Source organism: Bipolaris zeicola (genome assembly GCF_000523435.1).
Source record: "Bipolaris zeicola 26-R-13 unplaced genomic scaffold scaffold_79, whole genome shotgun sequence".
NCBI lineage: Eukaryota > Fungi > Ascomycota > Dothideomycetes > Pleosporales > Pleosporaceae > Bipolaris > Bipolaris zeicola.
The window spans coordinates 16,326-30,069 of NW_006912128.1; the positions used below are offsets into that span (position 1 = coordinate 16,326).

At 51.9% G+C, this 13,744-nt stretch overlaps 7 protein-coding genes across 7 annotated transcripts; 6 read left to right on the forward strand and 1 right to left on the reverse strand.

The window, feature by feature from the left end:
• Positions 1-232: 232 nt before the first annotated feature.
• COCCADRAFT_96873 (uncharacterized protein) lies at positions 233-1,295 on the forward strand (the record flags this gene model as incomplete). Its single annotated transcript, XM_007714340.1, has 3 exons — positions 233-397; positions 449-753; positions 818-1,295. 3 exons carry the CDS (start codon positions 233-235, stop codon positions 1,293-1,295), a joined length of 948 nt encoding a protein of 315 aa, XP_007712530.1.
• A 922-nt stretch (positions 1,296-2,217) lies between these two features.
• COCCADRAFT_36989 (uncharacterized protein) lies at positions 2,218-3,300 on the forward strand (the record flags this gene model as incomplete). Its single annotated transcript, XM_007714341.1, has 3 exons — positions 2,218-2,456; positions 2,510-2,809; positions 2,859-3,300. The coding sequence occupies 3 exons, from the start codon at positions 2,218-2,220 to the stop codon at positions 3,298-3,300; spliced, it is 981 nt and encodes a 326-aa protein (XP_007712531.1).
• A 387-nt stretch (positions 3,301-3,687) lies between these two features.
• COCCADRAFT_36990 (uncharacterized protein) lies at positions 3,688-4,748 on the forward strand (the record flags this gene model as incomplete). The annotated part of the gene is made up of 2 exons (XM_007714342.1): positions 3,688-3,752; positions 3,815-4,748. The coding sequence occupies 2 exons, from the start codon at positions 3,688-3,690 to the stop codon at positions 4,746-4,748; spliced, it is 999 nt and encodes a 332-aa protein (XP_007712532.1).
• Positions 4,749-5,866: 1,118 nt separating this feature from the next.
• COCCADRAFT_96772 (uncharacterized protein) lies at positions 5,867-7,174 on the forward strand (the record flags this gene model as incomplete). The annotated part of the gene is made up of 3 exons (XM_007714343.1): positions 5,867-6,024; positions 6,098-6,621; positions 6,720-7,174. 3 exons carry the CDS (start codon positions 5,867-5,869, stop codon positions 7,172-7,174), a joined length of 1,137 nt encoding a protein of 378 aa, XP_007712533.1.
• A 1,395-nt stretch (positions 7,175-8,569) lies between these two features.
• COCCADRAFT_26462 (uncharacterized protein) lies at positions 8,570-9,532 on the forward strand (the record flags this gene model as incomplete). The annotated part of the gene is made up of 2 exons (XM_007714335.1): positions 8,570-8,738; positions 8,793-9,532. 2 exons carry the CDS (start codon positions 8,570-8,572, stop codon positions 9,530-9,532), a joined length of 909 nt encoding a protein of 302 aa, XP_007712525.1.
• Positions 9,533-10,376: 844 nt separating this feature from the next.
• On the forward strand, positions 10,377-12,346 carry COCCADRAFT_36993 (uncharacterized protein; the record flags this gene model as incomplete). Its single annotated transcript, XM_007714344.1, has 4 exons — positions 10,377-10,395; positions 10,472-10,621; positions 10,734-11,651; positions 11,706-12,346. 4 exons carry the CDS (start codon positions 10,377-10,379, stop codon positions 12,344-12,346), a joined length of 1,728 nt encoding a protein of 575 aa, XP_007712534.1.
• A 377-nt stretch (positions 12,347-12,723) lies between these two features.
• COCCADRAFT_96878 (uncharacterized protein) lies at positions 12,724-13,647 on the reverse strand (the record flags this gene model as incomplete). Its single annotated transcript, XM_007714345.1, has 2 exons — positions 12,724-13,379; positions 13,434-13,647. 2 exons carry the CDS (start codon positions 13,645-13,647, stop codon positions 12,724-12,726), a joined length of 870 nt encoding a protein of 289 aa, XP_007712535.1.
• Positions 13,648-13,744: the final 97 nt, after the last annotated feature.

The window sequence follows — 13,744 nt, forward strand, 5'->3', positions numbered from 1 at the left end:
GCCGACTTGTACCCAAGGGGTGAAGTCGGCTAGACTCAACGGCTGCCGTCCAAGCTCCTGCCCGATGGATCATCCTGCATACGCATTGGACCCCTCTTGCTGGTGTCCCCACCTACATTTTCCTCGTGCTAAGATACTTCTTCTTCCTGTTATGAACAGGCTCGCCCGCCGACTCCCGTCTCATCACCTTACCTCGCGACTTCTCACTCCACCGAGAAGCATGCTGGGCAGCATGCCACAGACACGCTCCGCCAAAGCGATCCTCAGCCATCAAGACCGCACCGCCAACGAACCCCGGGAGAAGGAGTTGCACACTGCCACGCTGACCAAGGTGACGCCCGTCAACGACCGTATCAAGCGCTTCGTATTCGAAATCAAGGACAAGAACGGCTTCAACGTATGACGGAATCCATCTCGCCCGCAACACATGCGCTGATGGACAAGTCAGTTCCTCCCTGGCCAATGGCTTGATGTCTTTGTGCCTGATGTAGAAAAGGCAGGCGGCTTTTCTATTACCTCTTCGCCTTCCGAGGCCTTGCCACGAGCGGACCCTGAGCACAAACCATACTTTGAGTTGGCGGTGCAGAAGAGCCCAGACAACCCTCCAGCAGCATGGTTGTGGAAGCCAGCCGAGGAAATCATTGGGGGCGAGGTCAAGGTGCGGGTGGGCGGAAGCTTTGTATGGCCACCGCCGTGCCTTGACATGAAGAAGATCAAGCGCGCCATCTTCATTGCCGGCGGAGTGGGCATCAAGTAAGTCGCAACTACCCCACACGGATCAGCTGCGCGTCTTCGGAGACTAATTCGTATGCACAAGCCCAATGATGTCAATGATGACCTATATAAACCAGAACTATCCCAACCTCGAAGTGCGCTTCCTATATTCGACAAAGGTGCCATCGCGCGAAACAGATCCCAGTGAAGTGCTGTTCCTCCAGGACGTGCTCGATCTCTTCCGCATACCCCGATTCAAGGTGACCAAAGATCGACTTGAACTCTTCTTCACGGGCACATGGGATGGGTCTGAAATGGGCACCAATGAAGGGGACCTGATACACCCGCTAATGTCTCTGACGCTGCCGCAAATTGACTCTGCCACGGAAGTGCCCGTGTGCGCATGGACGCACCGCATCGACGACATAGCTCTGTCAAGCGCAGTAGGCAACCGGAAGGAGGCGCAATCGACCGTCTTCTATGTGTGTGGACCGCCTGCCATGGCGGACGAGATGGTGGAGTTTATCAAAGGACAGGAGAATGTGGATCCGCAGAGGGTGTTGTGCGAGAAATGGTGGTGATGGAGTGGGATTAGAATGGATCAAAGCAATGATAGTGATAGGGCGGCATGTGGGAATTGTGGGGAAGGCGATCGGGACTTGGGGAGTTTGCATGCGCAGTGGTTCCCATCGCGGCAAGCGCTATTGTATGTACGATGCTCACACCATTAACTGTATTTTACGCGCCCACAAAGGCCGCAAAATCGTCATGGCTCGTGATGGACGGGTAGGGTGCTCCACCTTGCAAAGCTTATTGCGCAACCCTGATTGCGCATTTTGCTCTGGGCTCGACGGAGAGGCTGGGGTGGCCGTGTGCGCGCATGGTGTAGTACACAGATAAGTATATGCCTTGTGGCGGCACAGCAAGCGATCGCTTATATCAAGTAGTGTATGCAGTGCAACCCCGCGGTCAAGTGCTCGAGTTCATCCGTCCTGTTATCGCTTGGGGTGAGATTGCCAGAGCCCAAAACGTCGCTATTAACCCACATTGTACGGTTGTGAGGGCAGGGATTAGCGCAAGGGACACGCCCTCTAGCTCCCGCTGACGCTGCCGTCCTGCACGCCTGATTCGCCATCACACTTTACGAGCTGTGTGATCGCGCAGCATGCGTGTGCCACTCAGCGCCTGCCATGGCTCTTTCGCCCCTCAGCTCACTACCGCCATCGGCTAGAATGGGGCCTTGGACGCCTGTTAAGAACATTCCTCGCCCCGGACACCTGGGAGCTGATGCTGATGGCTTGACTGTGCGCCCGCGACTCGACCATCGCCGTCCACCAAGTACCACCACCAGAGACGAGCCCTAGCAGTCTCTCGTCCCCAGCACCCGGTTGCGACGCCATTGCACCACCATACCCGTCTGCGCATTCGAGCTTTATCCTCCCCCACACCCGTCGTCATCCGTCCCCAGGGCCCTGCTTGGTTCGCCAACCCCACCCCGCCGCCATGGGCTTTTTTATATCGCGAACATGGCGACTGCCATCAATCATCTGGTTCCTCATGGTCTTCGAGCTGCCCTTTACCGTCGCCAACCTTGCGCTCTTCGGCATTGCCTCACCCAACCTATATCGCACCATCCTGTGGAAAGAGGGCGGACAGAGAGGCTTCAATTCGGACCCCAGCACCGTTCTCTACTCGTATGCCAACTACCGGCCCGTAGAGACACCTCTCGTATGGAGCAGCTTGTGAGTGCTCGGACCCATCTTTACATCGCCAGCGTCGTCTAACAATATTCCAGCAACACACAATATCATCTTGTCATTGGCGTTGTGTGTACCTTTTTCTGGCTTGTCAAGGTGACCCTATGGCTCCTCAAAGTTCTATACCCGATCCTGTCGCTTCCCCTCCACATCGCCCTCGCCTGTCTATGGGCATACGGAATCCATGTTCAAACTGCTCCTGACACCATTGATCCACAACGCGTGAACAACGGACCACCGTGGTACATTACAAAGAACTGCGATATTGTCGAAGACAAGAACATCAGAAGCTACTGCATGCAAGCAAAGAGCAGTTTTGCTGTTAGTATCATTATGCTGTACGTATCCTTACACTTGTAAACAGATGGCAAATCTAACGCAAATCAGAGCAATTTATTGTGTGTTTATCATCCTGTCTGTCTGGTCTTTAATCCCCACCGCTGCTCAAAAAGAAGCACATGCCGTTAGGAAGGCGGAAAAGAAGGCCGAGAAGGAGAAGTGGGAATCTTCACCCTACGACAACGAAATGACAGCCGAAGAACAATGGCAACACATGTGGGAACTGCAGCAATTACCCCGTACTCCCGGCACAATTGGCGGCATGAAGTCACCCATGACGCCACGCACTCAAGCCTTTAACAACCTGGGTGGTGAAGAGGCTGGACATGGTGGTTTTTATCCGCCTACAGGGCAGCATGGATGGTACGGCCCACCACAGCACGGTGGTGTGCCGGTGGAGACCGTCAGTCCAGTAATGGAACATGATGAGTATCCATACGCCCATGACAATAGGGGGAAGTCCATGGGATGGGGTGGTAACGCGTACTGAGTAACGAGTACCTTTGTCAAAGTATTTTCTTGTGTTATATTTTGGGACACGGCGTTTGAGCGTGTGCACTTTTGAGATACCACCGGGGGCTTCGTCTTCACTCATTACTGGAATATGAGGGGCACAGAGGTAAAGGATTTAAAAAGAGAATCCGAGATTGTTCTCAGAATGTTTAATTGAATGATTATATCATTGTCTTTGCAGAACACTGTGTCGTCGCCATACGTTTGGTGTGACAAAGAACATGTGACACCGCGCGAACGCATATGTACATGCGATTGCGCTACACCTGATGCAGTGCTACTGCACTTGTGCTCCACATATCAAACCTCGCATTTCCTCCGGACATAGTGCCATCAACCTACCACCTCACTAACATTGCCTTTCATGTCTGCCAGCCAAGGGAACCATATCGTCTGTGTGGGTGCTGTCTACATAGATACCATCCTGACGTAAGTATCAGCTTCCCGGTTTGGCGTGTTTGTAGTAGCAGTCGGCTGAAACAAGAGTGCAGTGTCCCGCACTTTCCAATTGAAGATGAGAAGTTGCGCGCTAAAAGCATCACGCGAAGAAGAGGTGGGAACACGGCAAATAGTTTGGAGGTGCTGTCACAACTGCTAGAGCACGATAAAGCACCTGCAAATCCGCCAATTTCGACAAACTTGCATCTGATAGCAGTACTTCCGAGCGAGCAATCTGCAGCCTCCCAATTCATCTTGGAATCTCTTTCAGGCGTGAATATATCTGAGTGTAGTTTATTCCGAACAGACCACCAGGAAGCCGCTTCCAGCTACATCATCCAAAGTGGAGCAAAGCGCTCGAGAACTATTGTCAGTATCAACGAGCTTCAAGAGATGCAGGCCTCTGAATTCTGTCAAAAAGTTCAGGAATTTGCCAAAATGAATGCGGGGCAGGTTTGGGAAAAAGCTTGGTTTCATTTCGAGGGCCGAATTCCAGAGGTTACACATTCCTGTGTCAAGTTCCTGCGCAGAGACTTCCCCCACTTCAGAATAAGCGTGGAGTGCGAGAAGCCTGAGCGCACAGAAATGGCAGAGGTCGCAAAGCTCGCCGATGTGGTATTCTATTCGAAGCTTTGGGCAGAAAAGGACGGATTCAGAGATGCGAGGAGCTTTCTTGAAGCACAGCGCGCAGACAAGCAGGATGGTGCAATACTTTGCTGCACATGGGGTTCCGGAGGTGCCATGGCAGTCAAAAAAGGAACTGACGAGCCTTGGGCGGATGCTAAGGCATGGCAACCGCAGAAAGATGAGTCCATTGAGGTTGTCGATACGATTGGTGCTGGAGACACTTTTATCGCTGGAATGCTCTTCGCTCTTAACAATCATGATGAATGGGCCTTACAGCGTAAATTGGAATTCGCAAACGAACTTGCTGGCCGCAAGGTCTTACAGGAAGGCTTTGTCAATCTGGGCGTCAAGATGTGGTAGATGGGCAGCCTTTGACGCTTCAGTTCAGCTCAGACAACCTTGCATTGGCTTTCTGGACGCAACTTGGCATGTCCCAAGACTTTCCAATGGCTACTTTGAGCGGTTCTAAATCTTACAGTGCCATTGGCCACTTCTTTCAACCCAGATCGACATCACAAGCGCGGGACGAGCCTCCCGGCGCAGTTTCCAGCATGTTGGTGTTACATAGCTAGCCTTGGAAGTAGTATTCGACTTTGTGGCGCCTTTACCCGGCATGTTCCTTTTAATAGATCGTTTGTACCGGAAGACAAAGGATGCGCTAGTTTTGGTGTTGCAGGAGCTAGTAATTGCAGCTGTGGGGATTAATCGCTGGTAGTGATTCAGCGAGACGACACCCCCAAAGTTTCGTACACGGCGGAAATGAGCGCATTAGGGGGAATAGTTGGTACGGGCTGAAGCGCTATCAGAATTCTGGTAACATGAGCTGAACCTGCGGAGTTGTTTAGGCTCAGGTTAGCGAGTTGAGACTGAGAGCCAATGAGTATGTTGGTGGGGACTGGGTCAAGCTGACGAGCATTAGGCGGCGTCTGCTAAGGACTTGGAGGCACTGTACGTCGGACCTTAGTACCAGTCTGGGACTTTCTAGTATCATATGATGAAATCAGTGTTGGTATCTACGTTTTGGGTAGTCAAGATCATTACTGTGCAACACATGGGACAAACTACTCGCCGACACATACTGGTTTCGCTATTAGTGCGGCTCCCCGCATCCGCAACAGCACCTCGCGTCTACACTTAAACAAGATCACCATTCGCTCCTACATTAGTGAGTACACGTCAAAAAGCAACCGAACTTAGTATAAAAATTGAGACATTGCGAATGTAAAGTTGGATTTTTTTAACATACAGAATGCGAAGACTCTACGTCGTACCTATACTGATCTTTTTATTAGCCATCCAAACCTGCGGAGCAACGACTACTTATCCCCAATACGAACAAGAGGTTCTTTTATTGCTTTACTGTTTGGATGTTCCTGTTGGCTAAGAACTTCCAGAACAACCCATTGGCAATGTATCCTTTCGGTCAACCATACCCAGATGCTTCCAATGATACACAGTCTTGGCAAAATGAACTTTGGATGAAGATTCAGCGTGATGCTCATGAGGATGAGATTGACTTGACTGTTCTTCCATTTGCCAAGGAAGCTATTGCCAGTATTGCAGAACTGGCTGTGAAGCAAATCGACACTAAGCAGTTTGGGTTTCAAGGAGCGAAAAGGATTGATGTGCATACACAGTGAGTTGTGTCCTCTTCTAAAACCGGTAAATGATCTGGAGAAGATGAACTAAAATGGGAAATATGTCTTTAGTCCCATACCAGACTGGTTCCGAGAACTGGAGTTGAATGCAGCAGGCCGTGCGACACCCTCTTGGACTGTGCAAGACCACCTGAAGTTTATGGATCAATATCAGATAGTGCACTCGGTTCTTTGCGTCTCCACACCCCAGGCAAATGCATTCTTGACTGAGACAGATGAAGAATCGAGGAAGAAGAAGACGCTCGCGCTGGCTAGACTACTGAACTGTTTCACTGCGGAACTGTGCAGGATATACCCTGAGCGATTCAGTTGGATGGCCATCATGCCACTACCACATGTCCAAGAGTCAATCACAGAGTTGAAAAGAATGTTCTCAATGAAAGGACAAGAGCCCATCGGCGTCGGCGTACTTACTAACCACGAGGGCCTGTACCCCGGCGATGCAACCTTCAACCCGCTATGGGCCTTTTTACAGAAAAGAGCAGATGAAGAAGGAAGGAGAGAAGTCATCTTCGTCCACCCCACCGAACCCATCATCAAACTCGACGACGGACGCTTGATAAACTCTCGACCCTGTAAGCCATCCCTTCCTTCCTCTCCACCCCCACAACGAAAAAAAAAATCAGCCAAACAAGCCAGTACTAAACTAACAAAAACCGTCAACACCAAATAGCACCCCTCCGCTCCGGCCTCGGCGAATTCTACTTCGAAACCGCCCGCGCAATCTCCAGCCTCACCGCCGCCTCCACCATCCTCACCCACCCGCACCTCCACTGGCGCATCTCCCACGGCGCAGGCGCCTTCCCAGACATATCCTCCCGCTTCCTCCTCGGCTTCCCCGCCATCGCCTCCGCCTCCCGCCAAATCTACAAGACTCGCTTTTGGTATGACAGTGCTGGGCCCGTGTGGCCGAGTCAGATTAAAGGGTTGACGGAGGGCATGCAGGTGCCCGTGAGTCAGATGGTGTTTGGTACGGATTATCCGTATGGTATCGGGTTTTGGGATGTTGGGGAGAATATCGGGGGGTTGGCGAGGGTGGAGTGGTTGGGGGAGGGGGAGAGGGAGGGTGTGTTTTGGGGGAATGCGAGGGAGTTGTGGGAGGGGAGGATTTGGGAGGGTGGGGTGTGAGAGGGGGGATGGGGAAGATGGGTGTTGAATCAGGATGTTGAGTTCGGATCATGACTTGATTGTTTGTATCTGTTCGGCATACAGAGTATCAGATTATTTTTCTTGGAAAAGAATGGCTGGCCGCATCTCAAACTGCCGGAATTGGGTATCAAATAAAGAGGTTGGATCATGTGTATGTATCGATTTGATGTCCGGGACTTTGCTAGGATGGCTGCCAGAGTTATTCTCCTAAACCTTGCTCAAAGCACGTGACTCTGATTTTCGTCCTAATTGTATTCAGATACCGACAATTTTCAAAAGTATAGTGCCTAGTTGAACAATTCCGTGATAGTATCTTTTAAGTCACTTAACGTTGGAAGCTTCGGTTAGCTGCGGTTGGGTTACTAGCGTGCGGAAGCGGCTATCGTCAAGTTCTCTTCATGACCCCACTGTGACATCCGCCACACTCACAACCAACACCACTACGCCTTGGTATACCAAGTCGACACCGCAGTGCTTCTCATCATGTGAGGAAATCTTATAAATCAATAACAAAACCCACAAATGCGTAAAGCCGAGAAAGCAGGGCGAAGCGCCTAATAAGTCCTAATGCGGGGAGTGCTGGATATTCGACCACGCCGAAGCGTGGAGACAACTATAGGTATAAACAATTTCCACATACTCGATAGTATTATGCACCCCACGACATCGGAGCCTAGCTAATATATCCACGCAGGAACAGGGTACATGTCGCAAGATTTTTTTTTTCTGGGAGGCGTCGGGCGCGATGGGCCGAAACCTGCGCGACGAACCGGGGTATCGATTCGAACATCGCCAAGGCAAGACATGAAAGAGAAAGTCAAGACGAAACAAGAGCTTATCAGTCGTCATGATCCGATGGAATCTGTACTCGATCCGATCTGCCAACCGAGACCAATTGCCATGATCTCAACTTGTCGTATTGTTCGGCAAACGTCGATGGGATGACGTTGATGACAAAAGCCCACAACATCGGTTGATTTCCAACCAACGCACACCCTACCAACTGCCTGAGCATAGACATCTCCGACCCTGATTCCTAATACTGCCCCCAGATGATTGGCGAGGCTGCCTTGCATAAGGCTGGTACGAAGAGTTTTGCTCCACCACTGCTAGCGCGAATTGCGTGATCGCACGTCTTCACCCCCAGCTGTGGCATTTTGCGGAGATGGTTACAAAGCGGTTTCCGATGGCGGAGCTGAATATAATTCTCCAGCCCTGCTTGCCTTCCTTCCTCCAACATCCAGAACGCGACGCTTGGTAACAGGATTTTCTTTTGGGAAGCCTTTGTTAGATACCAATTCATAAAGACTATCCACTTCTGGCTTCTCTGCACGTGCCTCTATCGTTAGAATCCCGCCACACGTCGTCTTCGAAATGTCGTCACCAGTCTTCAGCAATGTCGAAACGTACAAGCCCGCCACATTCCGTGAGGAGTCTGGTTATGCTTCAGCCGAGTCGAGCCAGGACGGTCTGCAAGAGATCTTCTTCACTAGACCTCACTTGAAGTTTATCAATGCTCAGCTGGCTAAGCTCGAGCCTCAGGGTGAGTGACGGTCTTTCATCTCGTCCAAAGTTCGTCCGGCTAACATTGGACTAGACATCCTCCGATGGTGCATTACATCTCTACCTGGGCTTTTCCAGACTACTGCTTTTGGTCTCACTGGCTTAGTCACTGTGGACATGCTCTCAAAGCTCGACGGACCCCTGAAGCACAACATTGATCTGATTTTCTTGGACACTCTTTACCACTTCGATGAGACATACGCTTTGGTTGACCGTGTCCGAAGACGATATGGAACCCCGGTCCATGTTTACAAGCCTGCTGGTTGCGACAACGTCAACGACTTTACCGCCAAGCACGGAGATAAACTGTGGGAGACCAACGATGAGCTCTATGACTATGTCGCCAAGGTCGAGCCTGCGGAGCGTGCCTACTCTGAGCTTCAAGTCAAGGCTGTCTTGACAGGTCGTCGCCGCAGCCAGGGTGGAAAGCGTGGCGACCTGGACATTGTCGAGGTTGACGAGGCTGGACTTATCAAGATCAACCCCTTGGCCAACTGGACATTTGCTCAAGTTAAGGAATACGTTGATGCAAACGACGTGCCTTACAACGAGCTCCTCAACAAGGGTTACAAGAGCGTTGGTGACTGGCACTCAACACAACCCGTTGCTGCTGGAGAGGATGAGCGATCAGGAAGGTGGAAGGGCAAGAACAAGTCCGAGTGTGGTATCCACAACCCCAAGTCACGGTATGCTCAGTTTCTTCAAGAGCAGGAGATGAAGCGACAGAACGAGGATCTTGCCAACAAGCTGCAACAAGTCTCGTTGGCAGTCTAATGTTCCGATCGAGAGCGTTCGTATTTTCGTTTGTTGTACAAATCTGCATTAGCATGGGCGTTTGGGTTTTCTGGGTTTAGCATACCTAGCATAGTATGGTTTAGCTGGGGTAGTCTGGAGCACCCCGATTTTACGGCATCCAGATCCGATTGCATGCAATTGGAGCCGAGATATGACCGGTGTAGGAGCCGACAGAGCTCTTTTACGAATCAGACGAGTTTATATTTATGATTACTACCATGCTACTGTTTGACTATGACACAAGTAAGGAAGTGGCTTGAAAAAAGAGCGTGGGGGGAATACGGATGCTGCATATCAGTGGACCCTGTAACCCTCCGCCCCAGGTGCGCGCGGCCTGTCATTCTCGTAGAGCGACATGCCCGAAGTTGAGACCGAAGCTACGCGGGCCCTCTTTGGCTCCGCTCTCACGTCACTCCCATTACTTTACGCAGTGGGAACAGTCAGTGTGATAGGCTCATACATCGCGCGAAATTGCGCAATCGGTTCCAAAATCTGCCGACCCATACAAAACACCCGCTTTGAAGCCTAGTCTCTGCAGCAGAGAATTTCCAAGAGAGGCCAAGGTCAACAAACGGGGAGCGAGGAGCCTGAAGTAGCCGTGGTTTGTAGAATAAAAAGCTCATGGTGCCCCCCGTCGCCGCTGTTTCTGCTCGTCAGTCGCGCAAATCGTTCTTTTGAGTGACCCCCAAGAGTCCCAAGATAATCAATAACCCTTTGGTTCGACATAGTCAGGAACGACTCCAGATCTTGTCGCATTTGACTATCCTGCCAAATTTCTGCTTCAGGATTATTCCTTTCCCCCCTTCACACATCTCCTGTGGAAATGGCAAACACACCCCATGGTTAGTCGCTGCGCAAATTTCCTGCTGGACCAAAAAAAAAGTTGCAATAGATGCTGACCGGGCGCGTTCACTACAGGCGGCGTCCTCAAGGACCTGATCGCGCGCGATGCGCCTAGGCGCAAGGAGCTTTTCGACGAGGCTGAGAAGCTTCCCGCGGTTGTTCTGACCGAGAGGCAACTTTGCGACTTGGAACTCATCCTGAACGGAGGTTTTTCTCCATTGGAGGGTAAGTCGTCATTGTTTCGCGGGGCAACATGCGAGGGGCAATGCAACATTGCCCCTCGTGTTTGCCCTGTTTGCACCACCAGCACGGAACGGTACCTGACAGCACTATGCAGGTTTCATGAACCAGAAGGACTACGATGGCGTCGTGGCCAACAACCGTCTCGCTGACGGCAACCTCTTCTCCATTCCCATCTGCCTCGATGTTTCAAAGGAGACCATCGATGAGGTCGGCCTCAAGCAGGGCGCCCGCATTGCCCTCCGCGATTTCCGCGACGACCGCAACCTTGCCATCCTCACTGTTGACGATGTATACCAGCCAGACAAGGAGAAGGAGGCTAGGGAGGTTTTCGACAAGGACAACGACGTAGCCCACCCCGCCATCAAGTACCTCTACGAGACAGTCAAGGAGTACTATGTTGGTGGTAAGGTCGAGGCCATCGACCGCCTGGAGCACTACGACTATGTCGGTCTCCGCTACACACCTGCAGAGCTGCGTCTGCACTTTGACAAGCTTGGATGGTCCAAGGTTGTTGCTTTCCAGACGAGGAATCCCATGCACCGCGCTCACCGTGAGCTGACTGTCCGCGCTGCTCGTGCCCGCCAGGCCAATGTCCTCATCCACCCTGTCGTTGGTCTGACCAAGCCTGGTGACATTGACCACTTCACCCGTGTCCGTGTCTACCAGGCGCTCATGCCCCGCTACCCCAACGGCATGGCTGTGCTTGCTCTTCTGCCCCTTGCTATGCGTATGGCTGGTCCCCGTGAGGCTATCTGGCACGCCATCATCCGCAAGAACCACGGTGCTACTCACTTCATTGTTGGTCGTGACCACGCTGGCCCTGGCAAGAACTCCAAGGGCGTTGACTTCTACGGCCCATACGATGCCCAGGACGCTGTTGAGAAGTACAGGGACGAGCTCGGTATCGAGGTTGTTCCTTTCCTCCAGATGACCTACCTCCCTGACTCGGATGAGTACAAGCCCAAGAACGAGGTTGAGCAGGGTATCAAGACTCTTGACATCTCTGGAACTGGTACGTCCTTATGACTTTTGTGTATGGAACGCAAATGACTGACTGAACATACAGAACTCCGCAAGCGTCTCCGAACCGGTCAGGAGATTCCCGAGTGGTTCTCCTACCCAGAGGTTGTCCGTGTGCTCCGCGAGTCTCACCCTCCCCGTAGCCAACAGGGTTTCACCGTCTTCTTGACAGGCTACCAAAACTCCGGCAAGGACGCCATTGCCCGCGCCCTCAACGTAACTCTCAACCAACAAGGTGGCCGCTCCGTCTCCCTCCTCCTCGGTGAAACCATCCGCAGCGAGCTCTCCAGCGAACTCGGATTCAGCCGATCCGACCGCGACAAGAACATTGCTCGCATCGCTTTCGTAGCTTCCGAGCTCACCAAGGCCGGCGCCGCTGCCATCGTCGCCCCCATTGCTCCCTTTGAGGCTTCAAGACAGGCGGCCCGCCAGACAGTCGAGAAGTACGGCTCTTTCTACCTCATCCATGTTGCCACTCCTCTCGAGCACGCTGAGAAGAACGACAAGCGCGGTATCTATGCCAAGGCGCGCGCTGGTGAAATCAAGGGCTTCACTGGTGTCGACGACCCGTACGAGGTCCCCTCCAAGCCTGACCTTACTGTCGATCTCTCAGTCAGCAACGTCAGGACAGCAGTCCACCAGATTGTCCTGCTGTTAGAGAGCGAAGGTCTCTTGACTCAGTTGTAAAGAAAAGGGACTGAGAGAAGAAAAAAAAGTAAAAGCGGCGACCCTTCCTTTTTTTCTGTTTTTTTTTGGCAACTTTGGAAATATATGAGCGATGATGGGTCCATTTTTTAACGACTCTTTTAACGAACCTTTTTTGTTTTACGAGCTTTGAGACCCCCCTTTTTGAGAAGAGGGGTCATGGATGCGTAGATTAGACGCATGCAAGATGGATGATATAAACTAGACTTGAGGTTTAGAAGTATTGATCAATATTGGATTGGTTTTGATGGCAAAAGATGATTGTGTCTTGAACATGCTTGCTTGAATGTGTTTCTCCTCAAGACTATTCGTCTCTTTTATCTAAAATATAGGTACAGTGATATACATGAATTTCACCTTCACACAGCACGAGCCATCTTCTCCTTCGCCTCCTTCTCCCTCTTCCGCGCCTCCCTCTCCGCCCCACGCATAGCCCTCAAATCCGGCGGCTTCTCAATCCCGAGCCTTGTCCTCAACTCATCAATATCCGTCTCAAGCTCCTCCTCCCAATAAACATTAATCACATCGCCACTCAACGCGCCATTCCTTGCCGCCCACGGCCCATACACATCCCAGAAGCGGCGCCACTCTGCTTTCTTCAGCGTAAACGCACTAAACACTGCGAGCCCCGTCATCGGCAGACCCGTATTCGCGAATTCAAACGCTTTAAGTGCTACTTCGCCCTCGCGGAAGACAGGGAGACCTACAAGCGCGTGGTAGAAATCGTGGCACTCGCGGTACCGCTGCATGACGTACGCGCATTCCTCATCGTCAATGTATTGCACCGGCGCCCGTGTATCAGGTGAGACGCCCTCACGGTCCAGCCACGCGGCATACGCATACCCCAGTGTATTCTGCGGTAGCTTTCTTAGCCGCGGTATATCGAGGGATGTGGAAGTTAGGCGTGGTCGATCGCGTAGGATGCGGCGGCCGGTGGGGTGTAGGAGCATGCGATCGCGGAGTTTGTAGATGAAGTAGGGTTGGGCGGTTGCTTCGCCGAAGGAGGCGATGAGATCTGAGGATTGTTTGTAAGTAGTTGAGATGAGACGTGTGAATTAGGAATAAGTACCTCCTCGTCGTGGATCGAGAAAACTCCCGATTCCGGAGCCGAGGACAAGACTGAGGCGCTCGAGGCGTGTCAATGGGATGTGGCCCTTGTAGTTTGGTGGAGGGCGGTTGAGGACGGAGAAGGTGCGGAGAGATTGGACATGTTGGGATGGGGCTTGGGGAATTGATCGCGCGGTCAGCTTCGGTAGCTGCTTTATTCGTACATGTCGAGCCATTGGGACGTCGCCAATATGTTGGCAATGGCTATTGTCTTTGGAGCTTTGAATGTAGCAGAGGTATGACATGATGTAGGGTCTTATCGATAGGGTGCGC